General features: G+C 32.2%; 1 protein-coding gene across 1 annotated transcript in view; it reads right to left on the bottom strand.

Moving 5' to 3' along the window:
• Positions 1-4,759: 4,759 nt before the first annotated feature.
• The window catches only part of LOC129951475 (homeobox protein goosecoid-like), a 33,194-nt gene continuing 17,605 nt past the window's right edge, over positions 4,760-20,348 (bottom strand). Inside the window, exon 3 of the mRNA XM_056063627.1 lies at positions 4,760-5,001. Coding sequence (XP_055919602.1) covers positions 4,810-5,001 — 192 coding nt within the window. The 3' untranslated portion in view covers positions 4,760-4,809. The remainder of the gene's footprint in view (positions 5,002-20,348) is intronic.

Raw genomic sequence — 20,348 nt, 5'->3', positions numbered from 1 at the left:
GTATATCATATTTAAAGAAAATATTTATTAGAAAATTCCTTATATAAATACAACATTTTAGAAGCTTTTTCCAAAAGTATCGGTCTCGTGAACTGTTCGTTCTTTTGGGGATATTTTGTTTAAAATTTCAAGATGCGGCTTTCTGTTTCTTTTTTATATTTCAATTCTTCAGATCTTCTGATTTCTACAAATTTCTTTTCGATTTTCTTTCGAATTTATTGTCATTTTAAATGGCTTATAAACGTTTAACTTTTTAACTATATACGAGTACGTATGACTTTCTTATATCAGTGTGTTTCTTGAGAAGATTTTTTATGTATGGGTGTTTTAGAATGTGTGTCTTAAAAGCTTTAAATATGTATATAAGACTTTCTGATATCCGCCATCCACTGTACTTTAATTTTATTTGACTGTCGAAATTACATAAATAATTTTTTTTTTATTTTTCCCGTCATCTCTAGTTGAATAGAACAATCTTCTCCGACTTGATTTTAGAAACATACATTTCCACTGCAACCAACTATTGTCGAATATCTTTTCAGAAACTATTTTGACAAATTTGTCTTCTTAAAATTACATTACTCAAATTTACATTTATAACTGCACATAATCTTCTGCACAAAATCTATGATCTTTAACATTAGGTTTAAGTTTTTCTAGTATCTCATCTAGCTCTAGAAAATTTGTTATTTGCTATTAGTCCTTAACTCAAGCTGTCCTACACTTAAAACAGTTATTAAAAGAAATAAGGAAAATCTGTTCAAAAGTAATTTTGGTTCTTGGTCTAAATAAGTCTATCACATTAAGTTTTTGAACTATGTTGATAAGAAACAAAAATTAAGTTATAAACGAATATTTTTCAGTTTTTTAACAACGTCAAAGCTCGTATTCAAAATTATCATTAATGAAAATTGAACTCTAAAACTTATTTTTCAAGTTGTTTTTGAAAACTCATCATAAAGGCAAATGAGGTTTCTAAACTAATGAGAAATTTCGGAAACTAAGAACGATACTTAAATGATGATGATCAATTGCATTTAGAAGATTTGTACTTTGTTAAAAACTGAATTTAGCATTAAATACGCCATATGTTTTTTTTTAGTTTTAAAATGGTTTAATTTAACAGTCTTTACCTAATGTAGAATATTTAAGCCCATATTTGAATTCAGTACGATAAAAATCTTTGGAAAAGTAATGTTTAATTTTTGGTCATGCTTGCTGCATAGAAAACTTAATTAATTAGACTCGTTATCTAACAAAACTAAGTTTGAATGTTATTTTCTTTTAAGTGAAATCATCAAGGGTGGATCCTGACTTTTAATCAGGGGGCTTGAAGATTTTTTACTCACCGCTTAAAAATGTTCTTTAAAGAAGGCTAACAACATTTAAAAAACATAATGTGCATCTTAACCTTAAACGTACACATTTCAAGGGCTAAAGTGACAACTTTAGTTATTAAATTATTTTAGATCGATATTGTCATAATATAGTCTAACTATTTAATTTAGTAGACTTTCTTTATATGAAAGCATTCCAAGATTCTAACAGTTTTCTAAATATGCCATATTTAAGAGCAAAACACAATAGTTTAGAGGGTTTTTATTGCTTTAATGGAGAAATGTACCAAATCATTTTTAAACTTTGCTTTCTTCCAAAAAGAATATATTCTTTTTTATTGCCATTTATATTAATGCGAAAAAAGCTACAAAAATTCAAAAACCCAGAAAATGAGGAAGAGTCTGATATCAAGAATTTTCTGTTTTTTTTTACGTAATATTATTTATTTGACCATTGACTAGAGCTTCCATTGAAAGACAAGATTTTTTAAATCGGTTGATTAAGTTCTTGGGAAAACTTGAAAACAAAATAAAGGCTTTATGAGGGGTACCCTTCTGGAACTATGTTTTTCGTGTAAAAAGAAGCCGAATTAAGTAAAAAAAATTTGAGAAAGTTCTAAAAAATCTATCGGTTCATTTCTGAAAAAATTTGAATTTTCAAATTTACACCAAAAAATTTGTAGGGGACTGTTGTTATTTTTAATATTAGTTTAGGCACAGTGGTTTAGGCTTTAGGGGCCAGGACAGACAAACAGACGGAATGAATTGGGCACCCACTTTTTTTGACTTTTCTAACATTGTAATGTCATGTTTGATTCGAATTTTTTTACGAATGCAATACTTGCCATATGCATAGTTGCTGTGTCGCAAGTAAAAATCACTTCAATGAATCTCTACACTTTACTGTACGTCCGAAATTGGGCTCAAGGGTAAACTGATGGGCATTCCTAAAAAAACTGGTATTACGGTTAAATTGTTTGAGGGGTGGAATGCAACTGGCGATAAAATAATGACAGGCATGAAACCTTACGACGGTGATTGAGAGATACTTGCATCTTCGGAGAAACCCTAAACACTTGTCACTCCACAACAAGTGGTTTGTAATGCACATAAATAGGACTGAAAGCTGTTCAGTCTCCTCGATGCAAGTACAACTCATGGATAATGGCATTAGGGGAGGGTTACGCTTTTGTAACAGTAGACAGCATTGGGCTTTCGAGTTATTAAATTCTACACGGTTTTGATTCCTCATTGGACAATGCTGTCGAGATCAGAATTTAATGAGATTATCATACGCTGCCATTGAGGTTTCACATCCGAAGCACAAGGATGCGAATCTAAAAACGAATATGAAAAGCTGAGGGTACTGTCATCAGCGAAACAATTTAGTGGGTTAGAAGATTCAGACAAGAGATCATTTATAAAAATAAGGTAAAGTGTCGGAGCCCTGCGCACACCAGCGTTAATTTTGTGAATATCAGATTTGAACCCGTCCAAGACTACTTGAACTGAACGGTCCGAAAGGTAATATCTAACCCAACGAAGCACGTATTTTCGATAAGAGAAACTCTTTCAAATGCATTTGAAATATCAAGTGCAATAATCTTTCTTTTTTCCAAAACGATGTACAAATTTGTTCCAATGTTTGGTGAAATAAACCATGAGATCACCAGTGAATCTATTGCAACGAAAGCCATACTGCCGGTCAGTAAGAAGCTTCCGTTCTTCAAGAACAGAAAATTGATCAGCGTTTCCATGACCTTGGAAAGAAGAGACTTAAGTGCGATTGGAAGATAGTTATATGGTGAGGAGGATTCGCCTTTTTTAGGAACAGGCTGAACAAATGCAGTTTTCCATCTAATCGGGAAGAGACCTGTAGAATAGGACAGATGGAAAAGCTTACACAGTGGTTTTGCCAGCGTTGAAGAACACCTCTTCAGAACAATAGTGGGGATACTATCCGGGCCAGCGGATTTGTGTATGTCATGATTTTTAAGTACTCTAGTAACGTGTACGAAAGAAGATTCGTCCCATAGAATCGTTTACACTTTCAAGTACAGGAGGACTAATGTCACCCATTGGCAGCGTCAAGTTAACAGCAAACTGTGCTTCAAGCAAATCAATCGAGCTTACAAAAGGAGTGTCATTAAAAACGAGCGTAGGAACCGATGAAGACGTAGTGTTACGCACATTTTTCACAAATGACCAGAAATTTTTACTATCAGTGTAGTATTTTTTGCCGTAATTTCTGGTAATGCACAAATTTAATGCGTGTTTGAACTTATTCCGGTTTTCCTCAGTTGGGTTGGCTTTGTAATTCTGAAAACTTACATTTTTGATCCTAATAACCTCCTTACAGCTTTCTTTTATTGCCAAACGGTTCTTTAACTGGCGTTTTTTGACATGAAAAATTTGCTGATATGACACAATTTTCTGATGTGCCTAGAGGCGATAATACACTGACAGTATATTTATTAGGATCAGAGATTCAGAGGTAAGAAACAATTCTAGAGTGGCTCTATGACTTCCCCCCTTCCCTGGATCGCCCATTGGTAAAAATTTGATGAATTTGTGCAAAATTTTTGGAATAGGGCTGAATGTCAGATTCATATTACGTTCTGAGTTGAGCCCTCAGTTAAAAGTGGTACTTTTTTGCAACAGAGTTTAGAAAGTAAAATATAAATTTTGTTTTCATATATACAAAAAATAAATAATTAAAAATATAATAGGGGTCGTATCTATTAACTCAATACGATTAGTTTTGAGTTGAATGGAATTTCTACAAATATACACAAAAATTATCTCCCAAGGGGAGTCATGACCCCTACTACCAGCACTCTGGATTCGCCATTGGAAATAATCTTCGAAAGACGAAATTTACTCAAAAAGTAAGTTTCCTTAACTTTTAAAAGCAAACACTATTTTTAATTTTCATTTATAGGATTTTATTTCGTGTCTTAGATTGTATCTATAGCTTACTTATTTAATACATCGCATTTTTATTTTATAAAATAATTTAAGCAATAAAGTAAAATAAAAAATAATATAATATTTATATAAATAAAAAAATTGTACATTTACTTTTCAAAATTTCCTAATTAATTTATTTACAATAAACAAAATAAAACTAAAAAATAAAATAGGAATTCATCTTAATTATTTATTAAAATTTACAAAAACAAAAAAGGACTATAAATTTAAATCACATTTAAAATAAATTATAATTATGCATTAACTATATAATATACTGTGTTCTATACATTTATATATATATATAAATTAATTTATAATATAATATTTATTTTTACACCTGAATCATACAAGTCAAATATTTTTTTAAGTTATTTTTTTTAAGAAAGTTTTCAAATCGATTTTCAAAAATTATTTACTTTTTACATATTTTATATTTTTTAAGTCTTAAAATAAATTTATTTACAAATTTGAAAAAAACGAAAAGTCTATATTTTTATTCTTATGCAACTTCCAAATCGGACGATTCATCAGCATCACTAAAATTCGGATCCGATTTGATTTGTATTTGGGAATTGTATTCTTCTGGGGAACACTTTAACGCTCCACATTGCTCCTCTTGGAGTTTACGCAGACGTTCTTGTTCTTCACGTTTTTGTTTTCGCCATTTTGCCCGACGGTTTTTAAACCAAACCTTAAATAAAAAACAAAATAAAACAATTATTAGTAAATTGGAAAAATTTAAAGAAATTTGAGTGACTTCAAAAATACAACAAACAAGAAAGAAAGAAAAAACATTTGAAAAATCAAAGAATCTCAAATATGGCTTCAAAAACACTTTCATCGGTTTTTGAAATTAAATTTCCCTAAGCAGAAGAAAATGAAAAAGAAGAGGTATGAATTCTATATCCTCCCAAGTTCGTTGTTGAATTTTCTTTTTACTTTTTCATCGCGACTTTTCCTATGTTTTTTTTTGCTTTTATTTCTTGAGAGGTTTCCCTCCTTATACTTTTCTAGAAGAGGGTTGCAAAATAAAACGATATTCGAGTACTAAGAAGTGAAGACGGAAAAACTCTTGAACTTTTTGAAGGACTAATTAGGCGGTTTATTATAATTGTAATTAATTTTCATTTCAGTGTGAAGATGACGAAGACTTTTTTGAGGATGGGGTTGCGCGAGTTGTTTCACTTTACTTTTCTTCTTCTTATTTGTTTTGTGTGTATTTTCTTTGCGCTCATTTAACAACCCTCCAGCAAAACAAAAAGGGTAGAAAATTAATTATTTACTGTTTCTCTTCTTATGTCTTTTTGTTTAAGGTACTCTTTCACCAATCAGAAGATTGCTTGCTCCTTGCTACACCCTAACCCAATTAAAAACATATTAATTAATCAAATTATTGCTTTAGCTCCATTTACCATTTTAAAGAAGACAAACGTTAGATATAAGGGTTTTGATTTGTGTTGTTGTTGTTTTTAAACCGAACTTTTAAGAATATTAAAATTTTCAGGAAGCATCCATACAAAATTTCTGGGAAAATAAAAAGAAGTTAGAAAAAGCAAATAACTCCTTCATCATCATTTGAATCAAAAAACTCAACTCAACCCTTATTTTTGTGCCATTTTTGTTTTAGAGGTTTTGTATAAACAACTTAAAACAATATCCAAAAACTTTTGTTATTCAATAATTTCAAAATAACAACAGAAGTTCACAGTTTAAATTCTGATAACGTTGATGATGATGATGATGATGATGATGATGTTGATTGTGAGATGCAGGATGCTGAATGAAATTTTCTATATTTTGTGGGGTTTGGTTTTTTAAAAAATATTGTTTTGGAAGTATTTTTCTATTTCTATCTTATATTGATTGTTTTGTTGCTGTTTTTTGTTTGAAGAGTAAATAAAATTGATGGTATAGAAAAATAAAAATAAAAAATATATAAAACAACATAAATGAAATATAGGCAACAAATTATAAGGACTGCATTCCTATGATGATGATGGATGCCTTGATGTGCATCAGTGAATTCTGTAAATTGTATTTTTATTGAATATAAATTGTATATTTTTGTGGATATACACAAACAAAATTTGAGTTAGTTCGAGAGTTTTCTGTTTGTCTGTTTTTTTTTAGAATTTATTATTTTAACACGTTATTCTAAAAATTGTATAGAAACAGACACATAACTATTTTGGTGGCAATTAAAATAACAATGCAATTGATGTTTCAATTCTTAGAACTAGAAGTAATTCATTCAGTTTTTTGTTTTTGAAAACAGATAAAAAATAAAACAAATATTTTATTTGTACACATAAATTGAAAGCAGAGTGACAATTTTTGGAGTAATTGATGTGTTAACTGCAAAAGGTTAGTTCTAAAAACGACAAACTTACATGGAACGAGGAAGCTTGAAGTTTAATAATTTGTGGGACTATCCAATTTTTAAATTTAGAATATTTGAGCAATATTTTGAACATCAAAAGTGAGATAAATTCTATTTAAATTTGGTTTTGGTTTGGTTTGGAAAAATAAAATTATCAAAATCAATCATTAGTTCCAAGATTTTTTTTGAAACTTGTTTTTTTTTTCTAGAATTCCAAAATAATCGTTAAGTGTTTTGAGTTTTTCTAAACAATATAAACAATCAGTACTATCAAGTATAGAGATTCTTTCTTAAATCGCACATCAAGAATGTGGAATGCTTTGGCCAACTCTATATTTCCCTCCCATTTTGATGTTTAGAACTTTAGCACCAATGTGCACCGGTACCTCCAATTCCTTCCCCTGTTTTCCTAACGTTTGCTAAATATAAAAAAAAAATGTAGACGCTAATTAGGGAGAATCCGCAAAATATGAAGAAGCTGTTGGAATTTATATTGTTTTTACTTGTTTTTTTTTGAACTTTTGAATTTAAAATGATGAAATCCTTGCTATGTAAAGTATATGCATATGTAAGTTCCGGTTAATTTTTAATAATTTTAAATTTTTGGAGTAAGAGTATGAGATATTTAAAAGTAGTTTACAGAATAAAAAAATATGTTAACTTCAATTGGTTTCAAAACGCATTCCTTTTAAATTTAATTTAAAATAAACTTGCTAAATTTATGTGTTTCAACAGATTTTACGACTTACTTGCCTTTAATGTGGCACGATTTTTCAGATTATGAATTTTTTCGGAAAGATTTCTTTCTACTTTTAATTTATTTTCAAAAATTTACTTTTCATATAAAACACACAAAATATCATACCAGTTTATTATAACATATTTCTAATAATTTGTTGATTAAAAAATTAGTTTTATTTTAGATTCTTTTCAGAAACTTCCGCTTATAGGCGAAACAGATCGATGTTAGTTGACTTACCCTTTGGCAGAGCCCTTAAATGTTTGAACAAAATTATCACAAAATTGACTTCGTAATCAACGACAAGTTTGAAATGGTTAAGAGACTTTATGGCTGAATCACAAACATCTTTCAGCTTCGTCTGCGTTACGATGGGCCCGCTTCAAAGTCGCTTTTAATGACATTTCTATTATTTACTCCCTCCAAAGAGCATACATATTTTGTTTCTTGACATTTTTTACAGCTGTTGAGCTGTCAGACAAAGCAAATGTTCAGATAATTGAACTAGGGCTTCCGTTTGGAGTCACATTACGTTACATTACGTTCTTTTCCTTACAATTGTCAAACGAAACGTGAGGTCGAAGCTCTATTGTGATAGCATGCATTGAATTCCTATGGCTGAACAGGTGAAGCCGAAACTGAAGCGTGTTTGTGATTCAGCTATTATTTCTCGAGTCAATTGAAACTTGTCAGCGTATATGCAACTCTTTATGAACAATGTTATTCAACGACGAGAGTGAGAGGTGCAATTGTTGGGGATGACGATGAGTTGAGGTGGACGGCTCTTCAACCACACTATCGCAAACAGCATCAATATTTTCTACAGTACAAGCTGTACGAGCAGGCATTGGTGTTTTCTTATTTCCTACAGACCCAGTTTGCTCAAATTTTACAATTATGTACACATTTGGACGATTAAATTGATCTATATTTTGATCTGAACGCCCATTTTTGAAATAAGACTAAATAACTTTAACGTTTTCCTCGATTGTGTAACTTTCCATGGTTAAAAATGAATTCGTTTGAAATTGAGAAATGTCAAATGAAATACAGAAACAAACTTGACATTTAAGTGTGATTCACATTGAACATCGGCCCCTAATATTAAACTGGCCTTTAAAAAACATAATTAAAAAAAAAAAGAATTATAATATTTAGTACAGTCGCTCTGCCGACTTAAAATACCATTAATCAAGCAACGAAACTGGCTTTACCGAATCAAGACCCGAAAAAGAGAGTGTAAGCTTAGCACACGATAATGAGATTCTATAAAAAAAAAGTTCATTTAACAATTGCTTCAAGGAGGGGGTTTGTTCGTAGACTACTACATTAACATGTGGTGTTGCAGCGAGCTTATTCTTAATATACCTGAACCGAGCTGAAATGAGGTTGATTCGCCTCGATTCCCGTCGGGGATTGGACTCGAGTCTAAGTTTCCGAAGAAAACCCTGTGTGGAGGTGTTGATTTTACAGATAATGCGTTATGGTCACTTATTTGCATGTTTGTGTACAAAACAAAATATAGTTTTGGTTTAATCAAATTAAAAAAAAATGCACATGAATAAGGTAGCATATTCTTATATGGTGCTGCACTATTCATTTTTTCATTGCTTAACACGAACCAATCTATCTCACTTGCACTTCATAACAAACATCGAAACACCATTTGCATTTAAGAAAATGCTGTCAAACTTAATCATTTTGAAATCTTCTTGTGCGGTGCAAACACCAAAAAGATTTATTTAATCTAAACTGAGATAAACCTTTGGTGGAAACATAGCAAAACTTAATTATCTTTTTTATTGTTTTCTCTTGCAAAATAAGCCCAGTTAGTCCATTTTCATTAACAAAACTAAATAATATCAACAGTAACAGATTGAACTTTCTTTCCAATGGAAAACACATGATACCAAATGCACAACTACTCAACGAACACACTCATCGAGATACAAATGCAATATCAATCGTACCAACATTTGAGAACGAAATCACATAAGATCCATTCGAGACCCGTAAAAATGTTAAAAACCCATCCATAGTAAGATTCTACTCTAACTTTTATCGGTGTTATTCATAATATGGATATTGTTTTTGTTGTTCGTGTCCTACTATACAGTGGATAGATTTTCCAAAAAACCCAAAACCCACGATTTTATTCCTTATAGAAAGAAAAAAACACTGGAAAACACCAAAAAAAAACATACAATTCGATAAACATTTTCAAAATATCTGATACTTGTCACTGAATTCGAGTCAAAACTAAGTTTCTTTAAGAATCGTATTGATTTTTTGAAAAAAATATGAAAAACTTAAAACTTGAAACTAGGTTTGTCATAAAAAAGGATTTTAAGAAATTTAATATTATGGGCGGTGAATCTCAATTTTTGATGATCGATAACTTGTCGTATTCACCAATTTTTTGCAAATTTCAATTCAAAAAATATAATTTTGAAGAATTACACGGAGAAACGGTACGAAATTAACTTTAAAGCATAATTTTGAAAAATTTTACATGCGTTTATAAGTAAAGGTTGTTTTTTAAGTTTTATTAGAAGTTTCAATGGTTATTGTCTATTGTTTGACAGTTCAGAATGTCAAACTATATTGACATTTCTGTTCACTAAGGTTTGACAATTCATTATAAAGGGTGATTTGTTTGAGGTTAGGATTTTCATGCATTAGTATTTGACAGATCACGCGGGATTTCAGACATGGTGTCAAAGAGAAAGATGCTCAGTATGCTTTGACATTTCATCATGAATAGACTTACTAACGAGCACAACGTCGAATTTTCAGTGAATGGGCCCTAGAAAAGTTGGCAGAAAATCCGCTTTTTTATCGACAAATTTTGTTCAGCGCAAAGCAAAATTGCCGCATTTGGAGTGAAGAGCAACCAGAAGCCGTTCAAGAACTGCCCATGCATCCCGAAAAATGCACTGTTTGGTGTGGTTTTGTACGCTGGTGGAATCATTGGACCGTATTTTTTCAAAGATGCTGTTGGACGCAACGTTACGGTGAATGGCGATCGCTATCGTTCAATGCTAACAAACTTTTTGTTGCCAAAAATGGAAGAACTGAACTTGGTTGACATGTGGTTTTAACAAGATGGCGCTACATGCCACACAGCTCGCGATTCTATGGCCATTTTGAGGGAAAACTTCGGAGAACAATTCATCTCAAGGAATGGACCGGTAAGTTGGCCACCAAGATCATGCGATTTGACGCTTTTAGACTATTTTTTGTGGGGCTACGTCAAGTCTAAAGTCTACACAAATAAGCCAGCAACTATTCCAGCTTTGGAAGACAACATTTCCGAAGAAATTCGGGCTATTCCGGCCGAAATGCTCGAAAAAGTTACCCAAAATTGGACTTTCCGAATGGACCACATAAGACGCAGCCGCGGTCAACATTTAAATGAAATTATCTTCAAAAAGTAAATGTCATGGACCAATCTAACGTTTCAAATAAAGAATCGATGAGATTTTGAAAATTTTATGCGTTTTTTTTTTTTAAAGTTCTCAAGCTCTTAAAAAATCACCGTTTACATTAATCATTTAAAGCCTGAACAACGCTTCCAAAATGTGGAACTTTACTGTGAACAAAATAAATCTGTTCGCAAAGTTCATAGAGCACTTCTTCCAATTTACAGTGTTTTGTGATAAAGCTCATTTGATACCAGTAGCTCTTCGAAGAATTGTACTCCAACTAATATATTCCAGATTTAAACAATAAATGCCATAAAAGCAATGTTTTGCAACAATATCTCGGTCCTGTACTATTATTCAAAAGTCCCAAGCTCTTATGCTTCAGCTTCGGCATTGCTTGACGTTTACGAGTTCAGCCGTATAAATTTAATGCATTCTATCACAATTAAGCTTCGACTTCAGATTTCGCTTGACAATCGTAAGGAAATATAATAATGTGACCCCAAACTCAAGCCCTTGTTCAAATTTGCTGAGCATTTGCTTTGTCAAGAAACAAAATACATTTGCTTTTGGAGGGATTCCCATTGGTTTTGACAGGCTGTGTAAGCTACTTCCGCGATTAATTTAATTTTTTGACTTTTGAGAAAAAATAACAGCTGCTTATGACAGAAGTGCTATTTTAGAAATGTCATCCAAAGCAATCTCGAAGCAGGCCCATTGTAACGCAGACGAAGCAGAAGCTGAAGCGAGTTTGTGTTTCAGCCATTAAGAATACAACCGATATAAAAAGTGATTTCCTTCAGATCATTTTCTACGAAGACAAATTGACACAAGTATTCGTAGTTAACTAATAACGAACGATTCGTTTGGACTCAACAAAACTCCCAAACTTCTTCAATACAGAATTTCTCACTTTCATCAACATGTTTTTTAATGTATAACCTTTATGAATATAACCCTCTATGTCTGTGGAAGAACTGAATTGACAAATCAAAACTGACAACTGACAAGTTCACCGGATTGGACAGGACATAGCCAAAAAAGCGAATTCCAAATAAACTTCCAGCATTCAAATATCCGAACAAATAAAATTAATCTTCCAAAGAGATTAAAAAATTGTATATTTCGAAATCATTTGTAACTCCAGCATCAGCATCAGGACATTGTACATATGTAATACCCGTTCCTATATAGCCTGGGTATAGACATACCTATCACAGAAATCATGGTTGTTTCATGGTTCGTCGGTTTTAGATCAAAGGTAGTCCTGACATCAACAAAAGCCCATCAAATAGGGTGGAACTTTATGCTTTGAGTTTGTTGGTTGGTTGGCTGGTTGCCCAAAAAATCACCTTGCCAACAACCCTGATGTTTTATATGTATGAATACTTGGATAGAATTGTTTCATTTATACAAATAAAGTAAAAATTTTAAATCATGAGACATCAAAGGAGTCTTGAAATAAAAATAAAAAAAACTCAATATTTTAATGAGCTATAAACAACTTTTCGTTTTGTATAATTATTGTTTTTGTTTTTACATTTTTGACTTGCAAAATAAATCAAAATATTTATTAAAATCGATTATGAATCCGATATTCATATCAGGCTTCCTTTTATCCTGATGATTTCCATTGAACCAAAATGTTGCTTTTCCTTTCTTTCATTTTTTTACACCACCACCGCGACCGCCATTTCGTGTCGTGACTAACTTTATGAAAGGACGAATATGAAAAACTTTATCTAGCTTCCATGGTTTCAATGAGTCGATTTTATTATTCAAAAAAAAAAGAAAAAAAAAATCAAAATAGAAAGCTTTTTTTAGCGAAGGATTCCTGGAAGGATAAGGGAAGGAAAAATCGGAATAAAGGATTTTCTTTGTATGCTTAATATTAATATTATCATTTTTTTCTTTCTTTTATAAGAATTTTTGTTATTGTTATAAAATGTTTATAGAAGATTTATGAATACTTTATTTTACAAGGACCGCGTATCGTATCCCTTAGCATCTGATGTATCCTCTATATATACCTTCTTTGAAAGGGGGAATATAGTTCAGGAAGTGGGAGAGAGGTATAAATATTTGTGGGTTTATATAAATTTTGCGGTATGCATTTCATTGGTTTCGATTTGTTTGTTTACATTCAGAGAAATAATAATCCCAAAAGTGATTCACAAGATTGAATTATTATATCATTATTTGAATTTAGGATAACCTCGCGGTTGTATGATGGCTGAGTTTTTAAATTGAGCGTGGGATATTGCCATATGGATATAAATTTTGATTTATTTTTGTTGCCCTATTTTAAAAAGTTTGATTTTACATTTTTTTTTAGATAAAAATTAATGAAAGTCATGCATATACCAAAAATAAATGGAACAGTAAACAAGTTTTAACAGAGAATTAAAGATTGACCTTTTAAGTAGGAATAAGTTGAACAAAGGTTACAACATCAACTGAATTCTATGGATTTTTGAAAACATTCAGTTCACGTATATAATGTTTATGGTGCGCCATCTGCATGCATCAAATTTCAACTTTGAGTAACTGCACCATTATGGAAATGATTTTGACAGATAAACGTCATTTAGTGTCATTAAGCTCTGAGTACATCAACACATGTAGCTTATCAAATATGCTTATTTCACACTCTCCGGCGGATTTAATAATTTAAATGTTGAACTTGGGACACAGAATTACTACACAGCTATAGGACCAGAAAGCATCACTGTTTAGGCCGATATGTGTTCGGGACCTAGGCAATACTCTGAACAGTCAGAGAGAACATCGGCATTGCACGTTAAAGTGGGATTTTGACGCACTTTGTATGTCCGCTCAGTTCCTACGACAAGTTATTTAAAAAAACGGTCATATACTTATAGAGCGGTCTCCATGTTCTCCGGACTTTTTTCCTTGAGTTTATTTAAAAAGTAAAGTTTATGCCAGGAAGCCAAAGAACAGTGACAAGCTCAAAGCTTTATTATACGAGCCAATTTTATGTCAACAAGTTTGAAAAAAGAAGCATTATGTGTATCGAATGTTAGTTGTCATTTAAAAACATTGGGCCATATTCATAGTTCTTTGACAAGTTCTGATTTTGTCTTTGCTAAATTAAACTTCAGTTTACGAGTATGTTTTTCATAGAAAATTTAAACTCATTTTAAAACGACAGCCTGGAGTCTAAAAATAAGCACGACGGAACCTACATACATAATTTCCAAGCTGTTCTTAAATCTAGAAAACTTCAAAAATAAACAAACTGATTGAAAAAATTAGAGAAATTTTAGTTAAAAAGTAAAACGTCAAGGACTTAAGCATGCATACATAAATATTTTGACATTTTGCTGGATGTTGGAATGCTCTGCTTAACCCGAATCGACCCCTTCCAAGTAGATGAGGACGATTTGTAAAAAAGGCATCGATTCGAGAAAAAAAAACTGTCAAGTTTATGATTGACCTTATAAATATTGAAGATCGAAATTCGATGAAAGGTTTGCCGATATCTGTATTGTTCCAAATTTTTACAACACCAGTTCGACTTACATACAGTTTCTCAACTAATACCAAACAGAAAAATTTGAAAGGATTTCAAAGATTTTGGCTCTCCAGCTAATGCATTTCATTTTGTTCCCCTCTAGAAGCCATTTTGTATAGGTTTGAGAGAAATTGTACTAGAATTGTAGCAGCTTAAACCTGTTCCTAACTAAACAGAGCTGTCAAATTCTCTATAATTGGCAGCTGTGTCTAACCTAGATGTTAAATTTAGACCCTAGTTCAAATAGACTCGGGTTTAAAATAAAATTATGAATATGCCACATTGTATTTTAAACCTGGTTTAAAAAATAACCTACAATATTCTACAAAAGTGTTGTGAATTTGTAAAAATCTTCCTAAAATTGGCGGAGTTATTCAATGTTGAAATATAAGATACGAGTATACATCCATCAGATGGCGTACATGTCGATTGCCTTGTTCTGTCAAAAGCCATAACTGTGATATGGATGAATTCGTTTAAAGTTAGAGCCCTGGATAATTCAGCAAACCAACAGAATTGGCCCTAGTAATAGCGGTGAGCATCCGAAGTATGATCCTTACCGTTTTGGTAGGCAATTTATTTTAAAATATAAATTGAATCTTCTAAAATAACTATCTAACCATATAGACATGTAACTCAGAATCACGCACTAAATTTCTGACACTTGGTTTGTTACTAAAATCTTATTCTTTTCGAAAAACTGTTTTTCATTTATTACAAAGTTAAATACAAGTTTAGATTAAGATAATTGAGAGTAATTAATTAATAAAGTTAGCGTAAGAAAACGTTGCTCAGAAAATTACATCTTTAGTACTCTAGCGTTATCCACAAGAAAATATGCTGAGTTTAACTTAAGCCCCAGTGCACACTTGTGTCATCTCCACTTGCAGTGACACATTGAGCTTTGCTTACAAATCTCTGTTGTTAATAACAGCATTTTAAAGCGTCCATTGCTGCAAGCTTAACATGAATTACATGACTGATTTCTGAGAGAAACACCCACATGTGTGTATTCAACTATTGTGGTACAGCTGCGTCACCGCGCGCTAAAATGACACAAGTGTGCACCAGGACTTATTCTCAAATTAAACAAGTCAGCATCAGCGTAATGGATTTAATTTCGTTCTAAATGAAAAAAGAGTACTATATACAAAATATTGGTATTCGTTTCGTTTCGTTTACTTTCCAAAAATATACAGAATGGGGTTTTAGAAGTCTTGAACTATTTTTAAAATAAGCAATGCAGTGTTATACAGAAAAGTAGAGAATAGTACAATTCAGTAAATCACGTGAGAACAATTTGACGTACGCTCATAAAAATATACTCACAAAACACTTTAATTTTATTTTTCCGTTCCTCTTTTCTTGTTCCTATATATATCCTTTCCTAAGCAGGTGTCTATGCGAAGTCTGATATGCCTTGAAGGCATCACATCACATTTCATCTCTGATCTCTTTATAAAATTCACCCTCAACATAGACAGATAAATTTTGTTGTTCAATTTATGAATATATTAACCTACATCACCCAAAACTCGCATACTAAACCTAAAAATTATAAGTTATTAAGTATATTAAACAAAAAAGGATTAAGCATCAACAGCTTTTTGTATATAATCGATAAATTTAACTAACATCAACAGATTTTGCATTAAAAACGTTGCCGTTATGTTACCGACCGACAACCGAACGCAAGCACGCACCCAACGTTGTCGATATTTATAAACGCTCGAGTGGTCATCGTAATTAAAATTTACCACCATTTTAAAGAAAATCTTTCATCAAATTACATAATTCGTTATTTTTTTTTGTATGTTCGTGTTGTTTTTGTGCATATTTACCAAATAGCCATGTTTAACAAAAAAAAAAATTATAATCGAACAAACCTCGCAGTGAGTAAACTGGATGGATGTATTACATCCAGTATCTATATGTAAATTTTAGATGAGTTTTCGCAAAATATTCCCTCTAATCCAATAATTTAATCCCGCGCGCTATATTACTAACAGCCAGCGAATTTTGCTAAAATAAACACTGAAAATTAAAACCACAAAGGAGCGGGCCGGATAGAAAGAGTTCATATTATAAAAGAGGTCGGTAATGCAGACTTTGTATATATCGGAACAATACCTAGGTATGTGTTACATCAGGGTGGGCGCCATGAGGCTATAGCCTTGAAGGGGATTTATTAATCCAATCGACTGCTTAACGGACTGATTTTTTTCTTCCGTTATTGTTTTGCTTTCGATTCTGAGTTCAGCTCCAGTCAGGATTCGGGTGAACGTTGAACACACAATTACGATACAATACGTTGTATACGTTGCATGCGGCGAACCATCAGGAAAAAACACTTCGCAGAAAAAACGCTTTATTCGCGGATTCGCCCTCTCGCTATAATCAATTTCGGAAATGGATTTCTAACACCACCGCCTTCACCTCCACCGTTGCTACCACAGTATCTATATAAACTCTATTCTGACAGATGAGAGGGAAGTGTGTGTAGACCTTTAACCAACCGATGAAATCCATTTAACAAATAACCCAACAGCAGTTGATTTTTAATTAACCCTTGCGATTCTCAGAGGAAGAGGTGGCCGTAGTGGGATTTTATATACGATGTGTCCCCGAGGCGGGTTTCAAACCGAAGAAGAATATAGCCATACAAAAAAAAAAGTATGGAGACTGGAAAATCCGCCCCACAAACACAACATTGTTCTGTTACCATTTGCACATGAATTATGGAAAAGCCAAAGAGTTTTCCAACCCCATCATCATCATCGCCATAAAGCATATCACATGTGTTTACGTACAGACTCACAAAATCCGACATGGACCTTTTTCTACTCTGTGATCGTCATCGACATCGTCAGTGATGTAATACGTCATCAAAATTGCATAACCTTAAAATGGATTAAACTTTTGCAGCCTATATATATCAGGATTCAGAATTCTGGAATGGTGGCACCAAGTTTGATGGGTCGGGGTTAAGCCCACACATCACCACATTTATAAAGGTAGCAATATTTCGTTGACGATTCGTTCTCGCTCTGCAAAAAGTTTTTACGACGAAGTACGGCGAAGGTGAGGGTTTTTGTGTTTTGACTGGAGGAAAATTTTAAGCAAACATTGACCGTATTCTCGGATGGAAATCTCTGATGTTTTTGATAAAAGTATAGAGTGTAGAGTTTTTGGCTTGATGGGACAACTCGCTGTTTCATATACTACACCTACCGTCGCATAATCTTCAATATCCTTTGCCATTGACGCGAGGAACGATACGATGTGCAGTTTTCGAAACTGCCGGCAAAAATATGCAACTCAAACTGACCAAACGTCACGACGCCAACTCCAACGCCAATGTGATGGTGATGCGTTTATATACGAGGAATCCCTTGTGGTTATCATCACAGTGTGATTTGTGGACATTCATCGAAGTGAATGTAACTGCTATACTGCTATACTCGTACAGCTACTGGAAGAAACATAGCCGCCAAGTTTGCAAGTCTCTAATTAGATTTTTGTACCAAGGGCAAAATGTAGAGGCAGGTAGGTATATTAGCGGGACGGTGTGGTGGTTTTTTGAAGTGAAAACTGTCATTATGGTTCAATGGTCTTTATTTGAGAATAAGGACGCGATTGGATGCGATATTATACGACGGAGAAAGAAATTTGAACGTAGGAAAATAAGTGCCGGAAATGCAATCTGAGATTATTAGAAAACCTACGCTTGATTGGAAAAAGTACGCGGACGTTTTAACAGCAACCAACCGCATGTTTATAAGAAGCCAATTTACTGTGGTTTGAGGGAATTGGCTTTTTCATATAGCAACGTAGATCTTTCATTTACAACCTTGGGCTATTGGAGAAAGAAGGCTTTCCTTATAAAAACTAACTACAATTTTTCAATCATCAAAAAATAAATGTCAGCTAGCTGTCAGAAGAACGAAAATCTACATCACACGAAAAATAAAACAGTGCTTACATCATCATCTCGCTTCTACTAATTACTTAAAATAATTAAAAATGTCTGTTACACACTGCGTTCCATTTTTTATCAACGAGTCTAAACCAGAGACAATGATTAGACTGCGAAATGAATCACCTCAAATGAGTCTAATCTGAACATCACCTTAGACAAGACATTTCAAAATAAGAAAAACTATGAAAACTAAATGAGTTTATTTTACAAGTAACAATAAATTATAGCTTATGCTTACGTATCCTTACCCAGTAAACCATCTAAAAAATCATCTAGTACAAATACATTTTTGCTCCGTGTACTCTATAAGATTTGGCATCTGTCATTTATAAAAATCAAGAAAAAAGTTCTGTTTGATGGTTTAAGGAAATAATGAAAAGAAACTTACTTAAAAAAAAGTTAAACATTATGTCAAAATAAGATAAAATGATGAACATTTAAAAACAATTAACATTAACTTATTCAGAGTGAAAATAAAATTTTTGAAAAAAGTACAAATTTATTGTACTTGAATGCATGCTTCAAATTTTGACATTTCTCATTCATTCTAATCAAAATCCAAGATCAAGACGCAAACATTGTTTCTTGATTAAAAAGAAAGGAGGAAGACAGATTTAATCTATCTCGTTAATAAGAGAAAACGAGATAAAATGACGAAATGTCAAAATGAATCGTCTGAATAATTCCCAAAAGTCATCGGACAACACATTTTGACATCTAATATAGCGATGAATAAACTTTATTTAGAACTCAAAGAGAAAAATGGGAGATATGCACATTAAATATTTAAATAAACAATTAAATACTGAGTGAAAGCGAAACAGAGACATGAAACGTCAAACTAGACGTTTTTGAACACCGCATTGGTCCGACCTCTGGCTCATTACATTTTGAACTTTATATGATGTGTCAAATTCTTATTATTAAACAAAATACAGGAATACTTCTAATCTAATTTAACACACGCACACCACGAAAATTGTCTATATCATTGGCAACGTTCAATCTCGTTTTGGATAGGGTATCTTGGATAGGTGAATTTTAAGATACCTTGTTGCACGAGTTGGATAGCTGTGTTGAGATAGCTGTCAGAAAATAAAAACAACTTTCAGCTGTTCTCAAAAAGCAGAGAAACATTAAAGCTCGAAGTCAACATTTTTGTAAGAAAAGACATTTAATGGATAATTCAACTGATTCGTCGGTGCGTAACAATTTAATAAATAAGGGATAACCTCTGTAATCTATGTAAAATTTCTATACGATTAATAATTTACTTGCAAAATCTCCGGTTTTAAACGATTTATGTGCGTTTAACAAAAAACTATCCCAACAGAAACTATCCTCATTTTGTATCTTTTTGGTTACCAACAAATACAAAAAGCTGAAATCAATTTTCACGTTTCTTGAAATTCAACTATGTGTTGAATCAGCAGTTCTGTCTGATACTTACATTCCCCAAAAGTTTTTAGATACCTTTGGATTCCTTTTTTGACATCTCAGCTTTTTTTGATCAGCTGTTATTTTATACGTAAAACACTAACAAAAAGGTATCCGGATACCCTATCTGTCTGAGATTGAACGCTGCCATTCATTCTAATGTCATATTGACATTTAACTATACTGTGAATATCTGTCAAAAGAAATTCCTTTGGGAAATTCTTTTATATCTTGTAAGCATCATCGTTTAAAAAACCTATCAATTTGTTTGAAAATGACAGAAACCAAGAGAAAACTATCAGATTTTATCATTTTTATTTTTGAGGTCCAATTTTATTAAATTGAATTAATTTCCTATTTATTCTTTGAATTCATAAATGATCATTAAAAAGATCTGTTTTTACTGTCCAAATCTTTGAAAATTTCTATTTGATTCGTGATTATCATGTTATTCATTTGAAAAAAACCTAATTCAAGATGTGATTTTTGCACTTTTCCACCAAATCTTCATCGTCCTCTTGTTTCGTTCCCTTGAACAAAAAA

Source organism: Eupeodes corollae, chromosome 3 (assembly GCF_945859685.1).
Source record: "Eupeodes corollae chromosome 3, idEupCoro1.1, whole genome shotgun sequence".
Lineage (NCBI taxonomy): Eukaryota > Metazoa > Arthropoda > Insecta > Diptera > Syrphidae > Eupeodes > Eupeodes corollae.
Note: the sequence above shows the minus strand (reverse complement) of the source record. Positions and strands in the feature narration are given on the sequence as shown.